Source organism: Protomyctophum parallelum, assembly GCF_964188405.1.
Source record: "Protomyctophum parallelum genome assembly, chromosome: 19".
Taxonomy (NCBI): Eukaryota; Metazoa; Chordata; class Actinopteri; order Myctophiformes; family Myctophidae; genus Protomyctophum; species Protomyctophum parallelum.
Window position 1 is genome coordinate 20,389,371 of NC_139717.1, and position 20,295 is coordinate 20,409,665.

The 20,295-nt window shown below is 43.6% G+C and overlaps 1 protein-coding gene across 1 annotated transcript in view; it reads left to right on the forward strand.

Moving 5' to 3' along the window:
- Window positions 1–19,745, forward strand: part of arhgap18 (Rho GTPase activating protein 18) — a 78,164-nt gene extending 58,419 nt beyond the window's left edge. The window contains exons 12-18 of the mRNA XM_083789822.1: window positions 1,006–1,165; window positions 3,840–3,922; window positions 7,936–8,142; window positions 14,389–14,523; window positions 15,617–15,738; window positions 17,792–17,847; window positions 18,792–19,745. Of these exons, the coding sequence (XP_083645948.1) occupies window positions 1,006–1,165; window positions 3,840–3,922; window positions 7,936–8,142; window positions 14,389–14,523; window positions 15,617–15,738; window positions 17,792–17,847; window positions 18,792–18,883 (855 nt within the window). The 3' untranslated portion in view covers window positions 18,884–19,745. The remainder of the gene's footprint in view (window positions 1–1,005; window positions 1,166–3,839; window positions 3,923–7,935; window positions 8,143–14,388; window positions 14,524–15,616; window positions 15,739–17,791; window positions 17,848–18,791) is intronic.
- Window positions 19,746–20,295: the final 550 nt, after the last annotated feature.

The following is a 20,295-nucleotide window of genomic DNA, read 5'->3' on the forward strand; positions in this document are numbered from 1 at the left end:
GTAGGAAAGGAGGCCTTTCTGTTTTCAATAGATATAGACAGCCTCTACACAAACATTGAGACAGAAGCAGGACTACAAGCAGTAAAATAAGTTTTTAGTAAATACCCAGACACAAATCGACCAGAAGAATTACTCCAATTACTAGACTTAAATCTAACCCAGAATGATTTTGAAGTTATATTTACAAATCAAAGGGACGGCCATGGGAAAGAGATTTGCACCATCTTATGCGAACATTTACATGAGCATATGGGAACAGACAGCACTAGAAAAATGCAGACTAAAACCGACACATTACTATAGATTCCTAGATGATATATTTGGGATATGGGAACATGGCAAAGAAGAATTCCAGGAATGTATTGATTGATGTGTTAAATAGCCATCATAGATCCATAACGATAAAATATGTGACACACACAGAAAGGATTGATTTTCTTGATGTAACAATCTTCAAGGGCCCAAACTTTAACACAAACGGGAAACTAGATTTTAAAGTATTCTTTAAAGAAACAGACACTCACGCCTTACTACACAACGTCATTCCACCCGGCACACTCCTACACAGGAATAGTCAAATATACTGATTTCAAAATAGCTTGTAAAATGCTATTTAATGCTCTCAGACTAAGAGGATAAACTAGGACATTCCTCCGGAAAGCTCACAATACGGTCGGGGTTCGATCCCCGGCTGGGTCATACCAAAGACTGTAAAAATGGGACCCAGTGCCTCCCTGCTTGACACTCAGCATCAGGTTGGATTGGGGGGTCAAATCTACTAATCAAATGATTCTCGAGCGCGGTGCACGCTGCAGCTCACCGCTCCTTAGGCTGCGGCTCACTGCTCCAAGAGATGGGTCAAATGCGGAGAACAAATTTCACTGCGGTGGTAACGTGTGTGACAAATCGTATGACTTTGACTTTACACAACACGGATGTGTTTTTCAACGTGCGGGCGTGCGTGTGTTTGTCGTTCCTCCCCGTCCCGTCCCGTCCCGTCTCCAGTCGGTGTGTCAGGAGCTGGAGTCGTCGTTCTACGACGAGCTGTTTGCGTGGCAGCAGCTCAAGCAGCACGACGCCGCCAGCCTCCTGAAGCTCTTCGTCCGAGAGCTGCCACACTCGCTGCTGACCGTGGAGTACCTCAACGCCTTCATCGCCGTCAACAGTGAGTATAGAGTTATATAAACGACCTGATTTATTTATTAACAGTTTGCAGAATTACAGTATACATTTCAAGCACAAACTCAATACAAAGACTGTTAACTGTGAGTGGACGACCCAATTAACCCATTTAGGCCTGAGATCAGATTCTAAAAATGTCATCTACATCCCTGACAGTTGTTCGGTGGGGGGGGGGGGGGGGGGGGGGATTCAGATTGAACGGGGGCCAGTTTCGAATTGCAGCCGTCCGTATAGGTGCCCTTTGAGAGCGGTTTTGAAGGAGTCAAGGGATTCACATATCTTAATGACTGTTGGTAGGGCGTTCCACATTTTCCACTGACCTGTACTGTACTAGTAGCTACTGAGTGGCCGCTTGGCAGTGGTGGAAAGTACTTTTACTTAAGTACAATTTTTAGGTATTTGTACTTTACGTGAGTATTTCCAATACTTTTACTTCTACTCCACTGCAGTGCATCTCGGAGCCAAATTTGTTACTTTTACTCCACTACAATTATTTGAAAACTTTAGTTAATAGTTACTTTGGCGATTTTAATTTTAATTCGAAAACCCCACTTCAACCCTATACAATCCGGCCAATTTGAAAATAGCCGATCTACAAGCTCAGTGTCGCAACGCGACGCATTGAGAGCTTGTAGATCGGATATTTTCAATAGATTTTGTACACATTTTGAACTTGTGAAATGGCACATTCTGCACAATGAGTACCTTTACTTTTAGTACTTTAAGTACATTTTGATGCCGATACTTTTGTACTTTTACTCAAGTACATTTTCAATTCCGTATACTTTTACTTGTAACGAAGTAGTTCTAAATTGCAGTATTGGTACTTTTACTTAACCCATTTTGGGAGGGAACCCCTTTTGGTGTTAGCTATTGAAAAATAGCAGATCTACAAGCTCATAGCGTGCCACCGAGTGGCGCGCTACGAGCGGTCTGCTATTTTTTAAAAACCTGACACAGAAACATAGCTTTTTCAGAGAACTGTCAGGATGTAGAAGACATTTTTAGAATCTGATCTCAGGTCAGAATGGGTTAAGTACATTTTGATGCCGATACTTTCTTACTTTTACTCAAGTACATTTTCAATTCCGTATACTTTTACTTGTAACGAAGTAGTTCTAAATTGCAGTATTGGTACTTTTACTTAAGTAAACAATTGAGCACTTTTTCCACCACTGCCGCTTGGGAAGCGGAAGGTTATACCGGCTCGATCCCCCGGACGTAGTGTCGTTGAGCCGTGCTCGCTTTCCTCCGTCATCAGTGTATGAATGCTTTTTATCCAAAGTGTTTCCTCCTCCGCGTCATCAGTGTATGAATGCTTTTTATCCAAAGTGTTTCCTCCTCTGCGTCATCAGTGTATGAATGCTTTTTATCCAAAGTGTTTCCTCCTCCGCGTCATCAGTGCCCATACCCGAAGGCGGGGTTGGTGAAAGGGCCTTTCTGTGTGGAGTTTGCATGTTCTCCCCGTGTGCCCTATAGGGTATGTACCCTCACAAAAAACATGCAGTAATCCTGGCCAGCCTCCCCCTGGCCAGCCGGGGCGCCTGATGGAGGGGAAAGGAACTGGTTGGAATAACGTGTTCCTTCCACGCGCTACGTCCAACCAGGAAAACTCCCCCCTGTCAGGTGTAAAGGAGCAACTTGGACACTCAGGCATGAACGAAGCATGAGTTCAAGTCCGTTGCTCTCCCCTTGTCCCCCATATATGGGGACTAGGTTGGTGGAGGGTGTGTAGAGCCCAGGATCACATTAGATGATTGACACAGGGGTGAAAAATGGGTTACAAAATCGTGGGATAAAAAAAAAAGGGCTTCACATGGATTGTGCTACATTCACCCACCCATCCACACACACGCACTCATTCATTCATTCATACGCCGATGACGGAGGAAACCAATGCCGTTTGTTAACAGTTTGTAAGTGGTAGAGTGTTCTCGGTTTGATGATTTATTTGGCGAACATTACTGTGTTTTAGATAATGGATACATTGTGGTGTATTCATATTACACTATTTCTTTTTCTTCATATTTGGCGTATGTTAAAGGACCACTTCACCACTTTTCAACCTATCTTCATATAATAGGTCCTCACTAATAATCATGAAAAAATTGCGCATTCTTTTTCCTACTCAGTCTGTGTCTCATAGGAGGGCTGTGGGCAGTTCAGAAACCGTCTTCCAGTGACATCATCGATGGGGAATACAAGTTAATAGAAACTGCAGGATTTCTAGTCCTGAAAAGTTGCAATGCGAAAATGGAAGCCATCGTTCTCACGATAATGAAAATCTGAACTTAAAAAAAAAGAAATCTGCCTAATGATAATGTCACTGGAAGACTGTTTCTAAACTTCCCACAGCCCTCCTATGAGACACAGACTGAGTAGAAAAGAAATCGTGCCATTTTGGACCTATTATATGAAGACAGGTTGAAAAGTGGTGAAGTGGTCCTTTAAAGTTTAGGCATGGTTTTGGAGTGGTTGTAGGCGAGGCTGGGGAGGGCATGTCAAAGTGTTTTATGTCCAATAACTAAAACTCTAACAAGCCTTTGTGTGTGTGTGTGTGTGTGTGTGTGTGTGTGTGTGTGTGTGTGTGTGTGTGTGTGTGTGTGTGTGTGTGTGTGTGTGCGTGTGCGTGTACGTGTGTGCGTGCGTGGTCCCAGGATTCCCCACTAAGAAACAGCAGCTCCAGGCCTTGAATCTTCTTGTCCTGCTTTTACCAGAGGCCAATCGGAATACCCTGAAGGTACTGTATAAACGCACGCGTGTGCACAGTAGGAAGGGATGTTGCCCTTTTTTTCTCCATTTTGTTCATATTTGGGGTCCAGCGCCATAAACTGTATAGGGGATGTTCATTATCTTTCTCCTTTTTTTGTTGTTTGCAAATCACGATAATGTCCCTTTAACCCATTTCAAAATGGGTTAACCCATTTTGACCTGAAATCAGATTCTAAAAATGTCTGTTTGAAAATGACAGTTTTCTGAAAAAGCTGTGTTTCTATGCCAGTCGTTCTTCGATTTTTCAAAAATAGCAGACCTACAAGCTCGTATGAGCTTGTAGATCTGCTGTTTTTCAATGGCTAAAGCATAACATAATGCCAACACCAAAAGGCGTTCACGCCCAAAATGGGTTAATTATTAGCGCAATCTTTAGCTGCGTTTTTTCCTCAGAATTGAGGCTCAGATTGACGTGATTGAAAAGAACATTCGATGTTGGGAGCTCAAAATTCAAAAAATTCAAAATAAAAAAGCTATTTTTCTACGGCCGGCGGTGAGCGGACATTTGACTGAAATCGCGGGAAAGCTACTATATGTCGACATTGTTCATCTAAGCCAGTGGTTTTCAACCATTTTCATATCAAGGCCCATTATTTAATTCGGTATTTGAGGATATTTTGTTATCGCTGGATAAAGTGTTATCACAAGTCCACGCTGTGTTGATGTTGGAACCATAGGATAGGTAAATGTCGATACAAATTGATGTAGACTTCTTGTAAATTAAGTAGTGCAGCTGTTTTAAGAAGAATTTAACTCTCGAGAGCGTCAAATGAAACCAAATGCACCCTTCCAGGTCCATTTGGTTTCATTGTACACGCTCAAGAGGTAAAGATCTATGAGGGTCCATTTGGTTACCAACTCGCCATCATTTAGCATGGGGACCACCTGGGAAAAACCCCCTCAAGGACCACCGGGTTAACCACTGATCTACACATGAGCATGGCGTGAACAGACAAGACACTGGGTGGTGCTATAGAGCACCTGCCTTTTTGCCATCTGGATCTATAAGGTGCCCTTTCTGAAAGTTACAGTGTACAGTATGTGGCAAATGGTCACGTCGACCAATTCTGGATTGAAAGCTTCCAATGTAATTATGTGTGCCCCAAAATCTATTAAATCTCACACACTATTGAGGCAAGCGGCCGGTTCCTTTTCTTCACTTGAGCACCTTGCCCGCCCCTCTAAATCAGTGGTTCCCAACGCGCGGTCCGAGGACCCCCTATGGGTCCTTGAGGGAGTTCCTGGCGGTCCCCCGCTAAAGGATAGTTAGGAACCAAATGGACCTAACTTATATCTCCTGAGAGTGGACAAATGGGTCCATTTGTTTCCATTTGTACTTGTACACAAATGTACTTAGATTGTACAATATACTGTACATTGGGGTCCCATTAAATAGGCCCAGGGGACCACCATAGCCTCATTCAGGTCATTAAATAGGCCCAGGGGACCACCATAGCCTCATTCAGGTCATTAAATAGGCCCAGGGGACCACCATAGCCTAATCCAGGTCATTAAATAGGCCCAGGGGACCACCATAGCCTAATCCAGGTCATTAAATAGGCCCAGGGGACCACCATAGCCTCATTCAGGTCATTAAATAGGCCCAGGGGACCACCATAGCCTCATTCAGGTCATTAAATAGGCCCAGGGGACCACCATAGCCTCATTCAGGTCATTAAATAGGCCCAGGGGACCACCATAGCCTCATTCAGGTCATTAAATAGGCCCAGGGGACCACCATAGCCTAATTCAGGTCATTAAATAGGCCCAGGGGACCACCATAGCCTAATTCAGGGCATTAAATAGGCCCAGGGGACCACCATAGCCTCATTCAGGGCATTAAATAGGCCCAGGGGACCACCATAGCCTAATCCAGGTCATTAAATAGGCCCAGGGGACCACCATAGCCTAATTCAGGTCATTAAATAGGCCCAGGGGACCACCATAGCCTCATTCAGGGCATTAAATAGGCCCAGGGGACCACCATAGCCTAATTCAGGTCATTAAATAGGCCCAGGGGACCACCATAGCCTAATTCAGGTCATTAAATAGGCCCAGGGGACCACCATAGCCTCATTCAGGTCATTAAATAGGCCCAGGGGACCACCATAGCCTCATGCAGGTCATTAAATAGGCCCAGGGGACCACCATAGCCTAATTCAGGTCATTAAATAGGCCCAGGGGACCACCATAGCCTAATTCAGGTCAAACCGGGTTGAGAATCCCAGCTAGAGCCACAACAATCTTATGGGGGCATATATTTTCAAACAGGGGGGGGGGGGGGGGTCTGCAGGCTAATGAGTATCATCATCATGCTCTAAATGTCTTTAACCCATTCTGACCTGAGATCAGATTAAAAAAAATGTCTTCTATACATCCTGACATTTTTCCGAAAAAGCTATGTTTCTACGTCAGTCGTTCTTCGACTTTTCAAAAATAGCAGACCTACAAGCTCATATGAGCTTGTATATCTGCTATTTGTCAATAGCTAAAGCATGACATAATGCTAACACCTTTGATTGATTGAAATTTTATTGAAATATTTATTAACAGTTTGTAGAATTTACAGTACATTTTAAGCACAAACTCAATACAAAGACTGTCAACTGTGAGTGGACGACCCAATTAAGCATTACACTTGTTTACAACAGGGTCCACATTGTTCAATTCATCAAAATATTTAAAGACATACAGACATTTAGAGACATACAAATAGACATTTCTATGTAGCTAAAGTACAGAACAGGAATTCATCATATGGGAAGCAAAAAAGGGAAAAGATACAATATACAGTGAGGGAAAATGGGGGGGGGGATTCAGATTTTACAGAGGCCAGTTTCGAATTGCAGCCATCCGTAGGTGCCCTTTGAGAGCGGTTTTGAAGGAGTCAAGGGATTCACATGTCTTAATGACTGTTGGTAGGGCGTTCCACATTTTGGTGGCATAGGAGCGAAAATAATTTAGTCCCTTGTTTGTGCCGAATCTGGGTTGTACATGGTTTGTTGCACTCCCTCTGGTGTTGTGGGTGTGGACTTCGTTTACATTAAGGAAGTATTTAGACAGGTACATGGGTATCTTGGTGGTGTATCGAATCTTGTGGACCAGACCCATTGCAAGATGCTGTACTCTGTCGTCGACCCTAAGCCATCCCAGCCTGTCAAAGTGGGCAGGGGTGAGGTGGGTTCGGGGGGTGAGGCCAAGTAGGAGCCTGACCAGTTTGTTTTGGGAGGTCTGGAGCCTTGTTTTAAGGGCCTTTGAGGTGCTGTGGTACCAAGAGGTGGATGCATAGTCAAAGAAACCTTGTACGAGGGCTCCTGTTAAGGTCTTCAAGGTGTTTTTGCTGACCAGTGAGGAGATCCTGTAAAGGAATCTTGTTCTTTGATTTACTTTTTTGATTACGTTGGTGGCCATTTTATCACCGGAAAGATTGGCCTCCAGGATGGAACCTAGGTAGGTAATTTCATCTTTTCGTGTGATAATATTGTCACCCACTCTAACCAAGAAGCCATCTGCCTTGCTGAGTTTACTATTTGATCCGAAGAGGATGGATTCAGTTTTTCCCAGGTGTAAGGATAGTTTGTTATCAGCGAGCCAGGTGCAGATTCTACCGAGTTCAGAGCTGAGGGTCTTTTCAACCTGCAGTTTGTTCCTGTCCGAGACCAGCAGTGCTGAGTCATCTGCGAACAGGAACAAGTTGCAGTCACAAGCTGAAGTCATGTCGTTAACATAAATTAGGAACAGTAAAGGCCCTAGTATGCTTCCTTGTGGGACGCCACAGCTCACTGGGAGGGGAGGGGACAGTGTTCCGTTCACCTCCACCATCTGTTCTCTCCCCTCCAGGTAGGATTGCATCCAGCTCACTGATGTGCTATCAAAACCAATAGCTTTAAGCTTGTTAACCAGTAAGGGGTTCCCGCCCAGAATGGGTTTTTAAGCACACGCCCACTGACTACGTTGCTCTCGTCCGCGGCACGCACGCAGGCGCTGATGGAGTTCGTGGAGCGGGTGATCTCGCACCAGGCCCAGAACAAGATGACGCTCAACAACGTGGCCGTGGTGATGGCGCCCAACATCTTCATGTTCAAGGGCTTCCGCTCCAAGGTCACGGAGCAGCAGGAGTTCTCCATGGCCACCGGCACGGCCAACATCGTCCGGCTGCTCATCCGATACCAGGACCTTCTCTGGACGGTAGATATATACACGCATAGCGCCGTCTGTCACCGTTTACACATTTAACCCTGTAACCAGGACCTTCTCTGGACGGTAGATATATACACGCATAGCGCCGTCTGTCACCGTTTACCAGGACCTTCTCTGGACGGTAGATATATACACGCATAGCGCCGTCTGTCACCGTTTACCAGGACCTTCTCTGGACGGTAGATATATACACACATAGCGCCGTCTGTCACCGTTTACCAGGACCTTCTCTGGACGGTAGATATATACACGCATAGCGCCGTCTGTCACCGTTTACACATTTAACCCTGTAACCAGGACCTTCTCTGGACGGTAGATATATACACACATAGCACCGTCTGTCACCGTTTACACATTTAACCCTGTAACCAGGACCTTCTCTGGACGGTAGATATATACACACATAGCGCCGTCTGTCACCGTTTACCAGGACCTTCTCTGGACGGTAGATATATACACACATAGCGCCGTCTGTCACCGTTTACCAGGACCTTCTCTGGACGGTAGATATATACACGCATAGCGCCGTCTGTCACCGTTTACACATTTAACCCTGTAACCAGGACCTTCTCTGGACGGTAGATATATACACACATAGCGCCGTCTGTCACCGTTTACACATTTAACCCTGTAACCAGGACCTTCTCTGGACGGTAGATATATACACACATAGCGCCGTCTGTCACCGTTTACACATTTAACCCTGTAACCAGGACCTTCTCTGGACGGTAGATATATACACACATAGCGCCGTCTGTCACCGTTTACACATTTAACCCTGTAAGACCTTCTCTGGACGGTAGATATATACACACATAGCGCCGTCTGTCACCGTTTACACATTTAACCCTGTAAGACCCGGATATATTTCTACTTGCAAAAAATATATTTCAACCTTACTACTACTTTGTACTACTAGGACTTATGTTAAAAAAATATGTAAAAAAAAGAAGAAAAAAAGTTGTATGCACATTTATAATAATTTTATAATAATAATATAATGAATTCATAATTTACATTTGGGGGATATCTTTCACAATAATAAATAAATAAAATAATACAATAAAATTAAAATTAAAATAAAAAACATGTTCTAGATCTAGACATTCTAATGATAACAAAAAAACATATATTACAATTATTTTAGTCCAGAATTTTTTTATTTGTGTGAATTTCAGACTGTGGGGGGTATTTATATGCAAATATCATGACCAATGGCATTGCAATGGCATTGCAATGAACATCAATGATGACGTTTAGGTGAAAAAAGAACAGAAAAAAATTATAATTAAGTAATTAATTAAAATAAAAATGTTACCGAAAAGCAACGCTGGGTCTTACAGGGTTAAAGCTGAGGAATAATGGTCGCACAGATAATTACGATTAACGATTTAATTGCGTGGGTTTTCATTGAACATTATGAATAAATAATAAATTTCTGTTGATAATTACTAAGGCTGTCAAAAATAACGCGTTAATGGCATTAATCAATTGCGTTAATTAATTGCGTTAAAATATTTAACGCAATTAACGCATGTTAGTGTTCCCCCTAACATGCGCCCGTGCGCGCGGCTCAGGAACGTCCAGAGCATAACAAATCTGTCACTGTGTAGCACACAGTCATGATTGAACAACACCAGAGAGATAGCTTGTGTATTGTAGTTTGGTTGCAAAGTGGTTTGATTCTGTAACTCTGTTGCGTTACTTTGTCTGCCTAGCAAAGCCCCATTAGGCTACACTGCACACACACACACACACACACACTACTAGTGTTAGCTATCAGCGCGCTGCAAGAATCACTCGGGTCCGTCGCAACTTTGGACATTTTGAAAATGCCATTAATGTTTGTCCGGCTGGTTTCGTGTTGTCCTACGCGATTACGTGAATCAGCATGGCTGCGCCTGCAGTAGGCTATTACCAAAACAAACACATGGTACTTTTGTGTCGCACATGGAAAGCAACTGAAAACGACCATGGATATATTAAAGACAGTTCTCCTGTGCTGCTGTGCACCGCGGAGATAATGCGCAACTCCAGGTACGAACCAAAACACTGACTGAAGCTGATTCACGACTAACTATCTCCAGACTAGTCCTGCAGTCCCGCAATGAAGGAGAGACAATCTCGCCTCTCACTACAGTCCACTACAATGCCATTCTAGCCTTAAAACCTACATTTATATGTTATTCAATAATTACTTTAGCGCAAAATATAGGCTTTTCTAAACCAAGCCCTGTTTCCAAAAATGCTTATGTGCCATTATTGTATTTTGTGAATTTCAATTAACTATAGTCTACAGTTTAACCCATTGCTTCTCAGCTATTTTAATTTCAAGGACCCCCAAATTAAATTGATAGAAAGTAGCCTAGGCCATTTTATTATGATTTTCATCTCTGGACTGGGACTCCAGTCTCCATTCATCCATCCATCCATCTTCAACCGCTTATCCCTAGTCGGGTCGCGGGGGCAACAGCTCCACCAGAGTGTTCCAGACTTCCCTCTCCAGAGCAACATTAGTGACTTCCTCCTGGGGGACCGCAGTCTACATGGCCAAAAGCCAGTGTTGATTTAACTCAAAGTGTAGGCTAGGCCTACAAATGCTCACATCACATCATGTCTATACTAAATGCATTAGAAAACAAAACTCATTCAAAAACAAATGTATATCCGCTTTCTGTCATTTATATTTCCATTTCCACAACAATAAACAGGAAAACATGGCATATTTTGGACATAGTTCGAATGGTGATTAATCATGATTAAATTAATTTTGAAGCTGTGATTAATCTGATTAAATTTTGTAATCATTTGACAGCCCTAATAATTACCTGAAATATACAAATAGATTACTGACATTCATTATTTTATACTTACAGAAAAGGGGAAAGACATTTGTGGAAATGTGTGACAGATTGTATACGCTTGTAGATCAGCAATTTCAGCTATTTTATTTCTTTTTTTTTCAGCTATTTTATTTCTTTTTTTTTAAATGTATGAACATTTTTCAACATGGCAACGATTATGACAAAATAATCGCGATTATCTCAAATAAATATAACGATCACAGGCCTAACGGAGAGGACTCATTTGTACACTACTACACGGTCACAAATTGCACTTTTATTATGTGCCAGAGCCACTTATCGCGATCAGAATAAGCACACTTAAGCATGATCTCCTCTCAACAAGCAACAAGGTAAATAGTCACATGAACAATAGCAGACCTACAAGCTCATAGCGCGAGCTTGTAGATCTGCTATTGCAGAGAGAACAATGCATTCGTCCAACATAACATTCTGTGCATCTGGCCCGTCGACCTGTTGCCTTGACTTCTGTTCTCATGAAATGCCTGGAGAAAATGGTTATCTCTTATATCAAGAGCATCATTCCTGCTAGTATTGATCCTTTACAGTTTGCTTACTGTTCAAATAGATCTGTGGATGTCGCAATCTCTCTTGCTTTACACACTGCCCTGGTACATCTAGAAAAGAAAAGCTCTTATGTCAGACTACTGTTCATAGACTATAGTTCCGCATTTAACACTATTGTACCATCTAAATTAGTGTTGAAACTCAGTGGCCTTGGTGTGGGCAGCTCCATCTGTAACTGGCTATTTGATTTTCTGACAGGCAGGCCCCAGTGTGTACGCATAGGATAGAGATGCTCATCCACAATTCTCACCAGAAACGGTGCGCCCCAAGGCTGCTGCCTCAGTCCTCTGTTGTACAGCTTGTTTACGTTTGATTGTGTCGCCAGATATAAGAATAATATCATAATTAATATCATAATTAAATTTGCGGATGATACCACAGTGATCGGACTAATAACCGACGGTGATGAGAGGGACTATAGCAGGGAGATAGAGGATCTAACTCTATGGTGCGATAACAACAACCTCTCACTTAACACCAATAAGACCAAAGAAATCATTGTAGACTTTAGGAAGTCCAAAGGTATCCACACCTAGCCTGGCTCCAGCCCCTAAATCGCTAGCCACATTAAAAAACTATGTTCAGGCGATTTAGGGTCTGGTGACGCTCCCGAAGGAGGTCTCCGACTCGGTTGGAAATCCAACCGACGAATCAGCGTAGTTTCAACTTGATGACGTCAAACAACAGTGCCGTCCAGACACAAACAAACATGGCTGCCCCAACTGCGGTAACTGCGGTTGTAGTAGGGAGGGCGTTCAGACTGAATAATGGAGTGAAACGAAATGAAAATTCAGGCTGAGTGTCAGGCTAATCCACACCCCCATTTCCATCAAAGGGTCATCTGTCGACATAGTTGATAACTTTAAATTCCTGGGCATACACATCACAGACACATTCACATGGTCACTTAACACCGAGTACATCCTCATGAAGGCGCAGCAGCGACTGTACTTTCTGAGGCGCCTTAAAAAAATTGGCTTAAGTACAAAAGGACTAGTGAACTTTTATCGCTGTATAATTGAAAGTGTCTTAACTGGCTGTATCACAGTGTGGTACGGTAACATGACAGCTCAGGACTGCAATAGGTTGCAGAGGACCGCTAAAACAGCTGCTAAAATCATCGGCAGCACAGAATTACCCAGTCTCCATAACATCTACACCACTCGCTGTATGAAAAAAGCCCACAACATCATGGAAGACACCAGCCACCCCGCAAATACCCTGTTCAAACTAACCCCTTCCAAAAAGCGCTACCAGAGCATCAAATCTCGCACCACCCGTCTCAGTAACAGTTTTTACCCCCAGGCAGTCAGGCTGCTGAACAGCTGACCTTGAACTGTATTGCACTTTTTGTCACTTCACTTGCACTTTTCTTTTTCTGTTTTTTGTTTTTTCTTGCACTATAGATGTTTGTTTATGTCCTGTGTATGTAAGACTGAGAGTGCTCTGAGCAAAACAAATTTCATTGTATTTATACTCTGTATCTATGCACATGACAAATAAACCTGAACCTGAACCTGTGGGTCGAATGACCAAACTGAGCACACATGCCGTTCTTGAGACTCTCATAGGGGATTCACACTATGGTCCCGGGTGCGCACTCGGGACCACTTGGCAGATGTTGTGGTAGTGTGAATGATGCGTACCGTTCCCGGGAGCGGATCGCCCAACCGTCCCCGGGACCGCATGGGGGGCGGGTCTCTGGACCGTTGAAGTGTATTCAGATACGGATCGTTCCAATGTGAATGCATGTGTACCTAAAGAAGGAAGTGGACTGTTTTTTTCAAAGAACGTGACATTATCTCTAGTCGACGAGCCAAGCGTCAACAAAAAAAAACACAGCCGCTGCACGACGCGTAACACCAGCGCATTTCTCAACGCCGCCCTTCTCCTGTTGTATACACGCAGCACCGCAGTGCGCGCTGATCTTATTCTGCGGACTACACGTGGCTCTTGGGCTTTGCTTGGCACAGTTTCCAAAGTAAAACAAAATAATAATAATAATGCTAAAGTAGAATCCATAGCAAACTAATACACTGGAGCACAGAACTGACTGACACAGTGAATAGCAGGCAGGCTGACAGTGAAGTAGTATAACGGCAAAAAGCGAAAGAGGCAATGCAATTCAGTGTGTCTGGATTTATTTCAGACAATGTCGCACAGTTGATGGTCAGTGTCCGGGCGCGCCAGCCATCAAGCACACCGTCATCAGGAGGATTAAAGTGTGTTATGCAAGTGTACCCGGGTGCGCTGTTGAATCTCGGGCAATGTGAATCATGGCCATCGGGGACCAATGAAACGGATTCAGTCCGTCTCAGTGTGAATCCCCTATCATTCTCCGCGGACAAATGACAAATGTGACTTTTGCTTCAGCTGTGTATTATCTTTTTTTTTTTTGAGTGGTGCAACCACTCCATGGAACAGCAATGTCCGTGCACGTTCACCTATGTACTGTATGTGATGTTCACCTATGTATCTATGAGCACCAGTATAATGAGTACCAGTATGGGCACTGTTTGCCAGAAACAGAGAGAGGGATAGTGCTGCCTGATAGGAAGGAACCTTCCTTTTCCCTCAAAGTTGCCGCCTGTTGTTCCTGCCTGTCGACTACAAAACAATACTACAACATGACGTAACGATATCATCCGCTCCCGACGGGATCATACGGACTTTTGAAACAGAGACCAGGCTTTCCTCCGAGGTGGTGGAAAAGCCTGGTGAGGTCGAGGTTAAGTAGTACTAAGTACTACTAATTATACATTAAGTACAGCATGTGTAAAATGTCACACTCGCTCTCGTCTAGATCCCCAAGTTCATTCTGACTCAGGTCAGACAGCACAACATGGAGCATCAGAAGAAGCAGCACAGAGAGAGAGCCGTACGGAAACTACTGAAGAAGATAACCACTGACAAGCCAGTAGAGAAACCACTCTATGAGGTGAGAAGCAGTGTTTTAGTTAAACTACTGAAGAAGATAACCACTGACAAGCCAGTAGAGAAACCACTCTATGAGGTGAGAAGCAGTGTTTTAGTTCTAGGCAGTGTTGATTCCGTCGACTAAGACGAAAATTTTTCGTCGACTACCTTTTTTCACCGATGAAAACTAAATAGAAACAAAATGAAAACTAAGCTATGATGACTAAAACTAAGACTTAAGGTCATTACACACTGGCGAATTAGCAACGCGATACGAATAAGCGATCAGAAAAATGCAAAATATTTGCCCTGCGAATTTAGTCGCGTCTGTACACATATAAATGCGACGCGTATTGTGCGAATATATTCGCCACCCCTCCACTCCATGTCCTCTCCTCCTCCTCTCCCCTCCTCTCCTCCTCCACTCCTCTTCTCCTGCGTTATGTCAGAATTGGTATCCTTTCTTTCATACCCTGAAGAGAAGGCACTCAGGTGCCGAAACATTGGTCTATAATAGAAGTTTTTTGTATTGTGATTCCGTGACTACGAGCTGTGCAACCTCTCCTTCCTACATACAGACCAAAGTTTGACGGAGCACGTTGCTCGCTGCTGTTAGCACACCCATGTGTCATGTCCACACACACACACGCACGCACACACACACACACACACACACACACACACACACACACACACACACACACACACACACACACCCCCAACAGAGTTGTAGGAGGGGAGGTGTGCATGTGTGAGCGTGTGCTGCTGTGCTATCCCGACCTGCGGCTGCTGCTCTGTTGACAGCTATTGTATGGTACGCCGCTGTTTATACACAGCAAACGCAGTTTAGGCTGCATTCTGATTGGTCAGAGGTGTTGCAGTTCGCCTGCAACACCTCTTCCGGAGTGGAAATCTTTGAGAACGGCCGTTTTGGTCTCTTGTCCGTGTAAACGGGCAAAACGGTTCACGTTTTCTCACAGCGCATATTCGCTGTGGCGACACCCCTGAGGGGAAAGGCCCGAAAAGAAGATTTGACATGCGTGAGTGAGTGGCAAAGTTTAACAAAGACCTTTTCTCTCTTTCATGTTTTGGTTTTGTTCTTGTAAATCCTATAGGAGCCGTCCCAGGGGTTCATCCGTGTCCAGGCTCCTCAGTTCAGCATGGTGTCCATGGCCGTGCAGCTGACCGCAGAGCTGCAGGCCTCCGACGTGCTGTCTCGCTTCATCAGCCAGGACAGGTGCGTTGGTGGTGGCGGTGGCGGCCAGTGTTGTTTTTGGCAGCAAATTTCTATTTTAGCTTTAGTCATAGTCTCTTGAATAGTTTTCACTTAGTTTTAGTCACATTTTAGTCACCTGGAATGTATTAGTGTTAGTCTAGTTTTAGTCGACTAAATGTCATGCAATTTTAGTCGACTAAATCTACGGTTGATTTAGTCAACTTTGGTGGGCACTGATGACGTCGTAAGGACTGTTTTTACAATTGCCGATCTACAAGCTCACAACGCGTCGCGCTGCGACGCGTTGTGAGCTTGTAGATCTGCTATTTTCAGCAAGTGTAAAATGCAACAACATGCAACAAAGTGTAAAATGACTTATACTTGATCTCTTGTCCACTAGTCCCATTTTAGTCAAGTTTTTATTTGTTGACGAAATTGTCAGTATATTTAGTCTTAGTTTTAGTCATCATAGCCTAACCCTAACCCTATTGGGTGTTTAAACCCATTTAGGCCTGACGGGAAAAAAGAAAGTCTTCTAAATTCTGACAGTTTTCTGAAATACCTGTATCAGTGGCGCTCAATATTTCATGTCAAGGACCCAAAAAATGATATGTATTTGGCCGCCGACCCCCCTCTGAAAATATGTTGTTCCAGGAACCAAATCAAAAAAGAAGCAAAGATTTGAGTTAAAAACGTTTGCTCTGAAATCATTTATATTCGAAGATTTGTAAAAGATTTTCACGCAAAAAAAAAATGCTGCGCTACGAGCTTGTAGGTCTGCTATTTTCCAATAGCTAAAGTATAACATAATGCTTAAAACACCAAAAGGGGTTCACGTCCTGAATGGATTAAGCATTATGTTACTGTACTTTAGCGGAGTGCCGCGCTATACAAGCTTGTAGATCTGCTAGTTTGAAAAGTTTTGAAAATGTGTGCAATTCTTTGAATATGTATTCATTCCCAGCGAACGTTTCGAAGTCATGTCTTTGCTTCTGGGGAGGTCCCTGGAACAACATATTTTGAGTAATATGTCATCTGGTTGATATAAATACTGCCATCGCGGCGACCCTCACCTTTTTTAGGGCGCTATGTCTGTTCCTATTATTGTGTGTAAACACGGGATTTGAAGACAAAAGTGAGGACACAGATTGTGATTGGCCGACGTGATTGGGTGGGTGTTGGTTGAGAATGAGATGAAGTATGATAATAAGAGCGCCCCTCATTTTATTACATTTCAAGGACCACAGTTTGGTATATATTAGGCCGTCATAACTCTGACAGTGTACAAATGGAACCAAGGGTCCATGACTCAGGGGTTTTTGACTTGAGAGCTACTTTCAAAATGACCAGCTCAACAAGATCTACCCGATGAAAACATTATAATACCATTGCTGAAAATGGCTTTGGAATAGTGCGGCGCTGGCATTACATTCAAGACAAATGCACATGGAATGGGAAATGGGGACAAATGGAATAGGTAGGCCTAGAGTTTTTTTTTTTTAGATTTAATTTTGTAAATCTACCGACATTTTGTGCGCAGCAACACTCTTGAAAACAAAGTATTGCATTATGGGTTTGAGCTGACGGGCCCTTTTTTAATTCAAGTGGCAGATGCCAAAAAATATATATATATTTAAATTAAATATTCTTTAGGGGCATGTCATGTGATCTACTGGTCCATGTGGTTCCATGTTGTACACTGTCGTGTCAGTCACAACGGTCTGTTTGGTTCCTAACTATCATTCGCCTTAGTAAACAGAAAATAGGTTTTTCAGGTCGGGGTACCAATTTTATCCAAAGGGGAGAGAGAATTCATATTATAATATCTTTCTTTGTGGTTCTCTCTCCCGATTGGATAAAATCCCAACCTGAACATGTATTTTTTTCCTGTTTACTAAAACAGTTTGTTACTGAACAAACTATAGTATAGCAACGATGACCATCGGAATACTATCTTATTCAGGAATGTTCCCACATTGTTACCGACTGAATGGCGTGTATCACACATGCATACTGTGTTTAGTTTTGTAAAGTTTTGTAAAGCCGTCCGTGTGCGTTTCTCTCTGCCCTTCAGTTCAGCGCTGCTGAGGAGAGAAGAGCTGTACCTCTTTGAGATCGGTGGAAACATCAGTGAGTGTCTCTTTCCTCCAGTAAACGGCAAAACATCTTTATAGCCTCCAGTAGGAAGGCGACAAATATTTTATCGTGATTAAAAGAAAAATCGTGGAGATTGTCCTCCGTCATACACAGGGATCAGAGCTGCATATTCATACTTTGTCAAACGGACCTGTAAGGTCTTGGGGGGGGGGGGGGGGGGGGGGCATATCGTGCACATCACATTACCCCATATAATCTGCTATTTTGAACTAGTAGTTTATGCCTTTTGTATGTTTTTCAAAATATTTAAAATGCCTAAAAGGTTTAGGGTTAGACGGGGCCTTTGGCTCATTTTTTCAAAGTTTTAACTAAGCATTTTGATTAGATTAATCGCAATTATTTTGGCCACAATAATCGTGACATGATTTCATCCCATCCCCAAGCCTCCAGTTTGTTGTCGCACAAAAAGAACATGCATATTCATATTCATATGAAAGCAATGGTTAAAGCCTCAATCCTTAGCTTGGTTTTGGCAGTATGTAGAACAGAAAACAATATTACGAAAAAGAAAAACACCATTCATTCATTTACATATTGTGTTAATTGTGTAGGAAACGGCGCTAGTGTAGGGGCCTCCTTTCATTCACAAATCGCGTCTTGGGCATCCTTTTTCTTTTTTTTTCATGTCATGTGATTTGACTTTGCTTTAACCCATGAACACAACACATCCTTGCACAACTTCATGGCAGTGAACGGTTGGATTTTTTTTAAAGACGGAGATCTCCGTTCATGGCAATCGGTGTGTTTATTACCAAGGGCTCCAACTTCAAGCTCAATTCAAAATGGCCCCCCGCTCCCCACACCACTCCCCCCCCCCCCCCCCCCCCCCCCCCCCCCCCCCACTGTACTCTGCTCGTATGCTCTGTTGACCCACCGTAACCTTTCTCTCTTTCTCCCTCTTGCTCTCCCTCCTCAAGAGGAGAGATGTCTGAACGAGGAGACCTACATGAAGGACCTCCAGCAGGTCAACCCCGCGGCAGAGTGGGTCATCAAAGCTGTCCAGCGATGAGACGAGCCTGTCTCCCTATAGGCTGCGCTGCCAGACGCCTGCCCACTGCACCAGGTGCTGTGCTAACGAGGTCCACCCACTAACTGACCCTGCACCCTAAATGACTTGGGAGAACTATTTTTTTAATCATTATTACCTTTTCTATTATTAAAAATTAAAAGTTAAAAGATTTCGATATACAATAAAAATGGGGGGGGGGAATAGAGTTTCCCTCTCTTAGAAAAAAAAAGTAACATTTTGGTAGTGGACCTATACAAGCTGTTTGCCAACCACCATTGAGAGAGAGAGAGAGAGATTTTGTGGACTGTGAAGTTGTATTTTTGAGGTCCGACCTAGTATCTACAAGAAGTTTGATATTTATTGCCGCTTGTCTAGAGACGCTGGTGGGAAGAGAACAGAAGAAAGGCTGGATAAGAAAATAGAAAAAAACAAACATCTGGTAAGGGGGTGTGAGTCGTACCCCTTTCACCCACCCACCCACCCACCACTCCAAATGTCAACCCTGGTGCCGCTGATACACGGCGCCCCCTGCTGGACGCGACACTCCACTACGTCATTGTTGACTAAAATCATTGTCATTACGGTACCGCGCCTTTCGCCCTGCTTCCAGGAAGTATTTTCGACAGTTTCAGTTTAAATAGCTTTGCAGTCTTCAGCCCCGCTTGCCTCGTGCATTCTCTGTATTCCAGTCCGTGGCTCTCAAACCTCTTCACGTCAAGGGGACCTCCAAAATGTGTATATATATGTATTTGGCCAAGAAATTTTGAGACGTACTGGAAACCCCCTCAAGGACCCCTGGGGGGTCCCTGGGCCCCCCCTTTGAGAACCACTGGCTAAAGCGAGACGCATACTCATAGTTTATCCCATTTTGGGGCGGGAACCCCTTTTGGTGTTGGCTATTTAAAAATAGCAGATCTACAAGCTCACAGCGCGCCACCGAGTGGTGCGCTACGAGCTTGTAGGTCTGCTATTTTTGAAAATCGAAGAGCGACTGACATGGAAGACATTTTTTTTAATCTGATCTCAGGTCAGAATGACAACTGTCAGGATGTAGAAGACATTTTTTTTAATCTGATCTCAGGTCAGAATGGGTTATAGGTGATAACCTAACTGCCGCGGTGGTTAGTAGAAACAGAGATGTGCTGGAGTGAGCGGTGTAGGGATGGAGCCTGTTAAGTTTTATTGATAACGAGCACCTTATCAATCAGGCTTATCGAGCCGGGTTCTTATCGAGCCCACTATCGAGCATTTTCTATTGTTTTGTGGGAACTGTTAACTGGTTAATTGTGTTTACCCGGGCAGCGATGGTTGTCAAGTATCACTACCTTTTTAGTTTGTGCCATCATGAGTGATTAGATGTAGTTCTCGATCATCCTCTTGTCTTGATCGTTTAAACATGACGTCATGGGCCA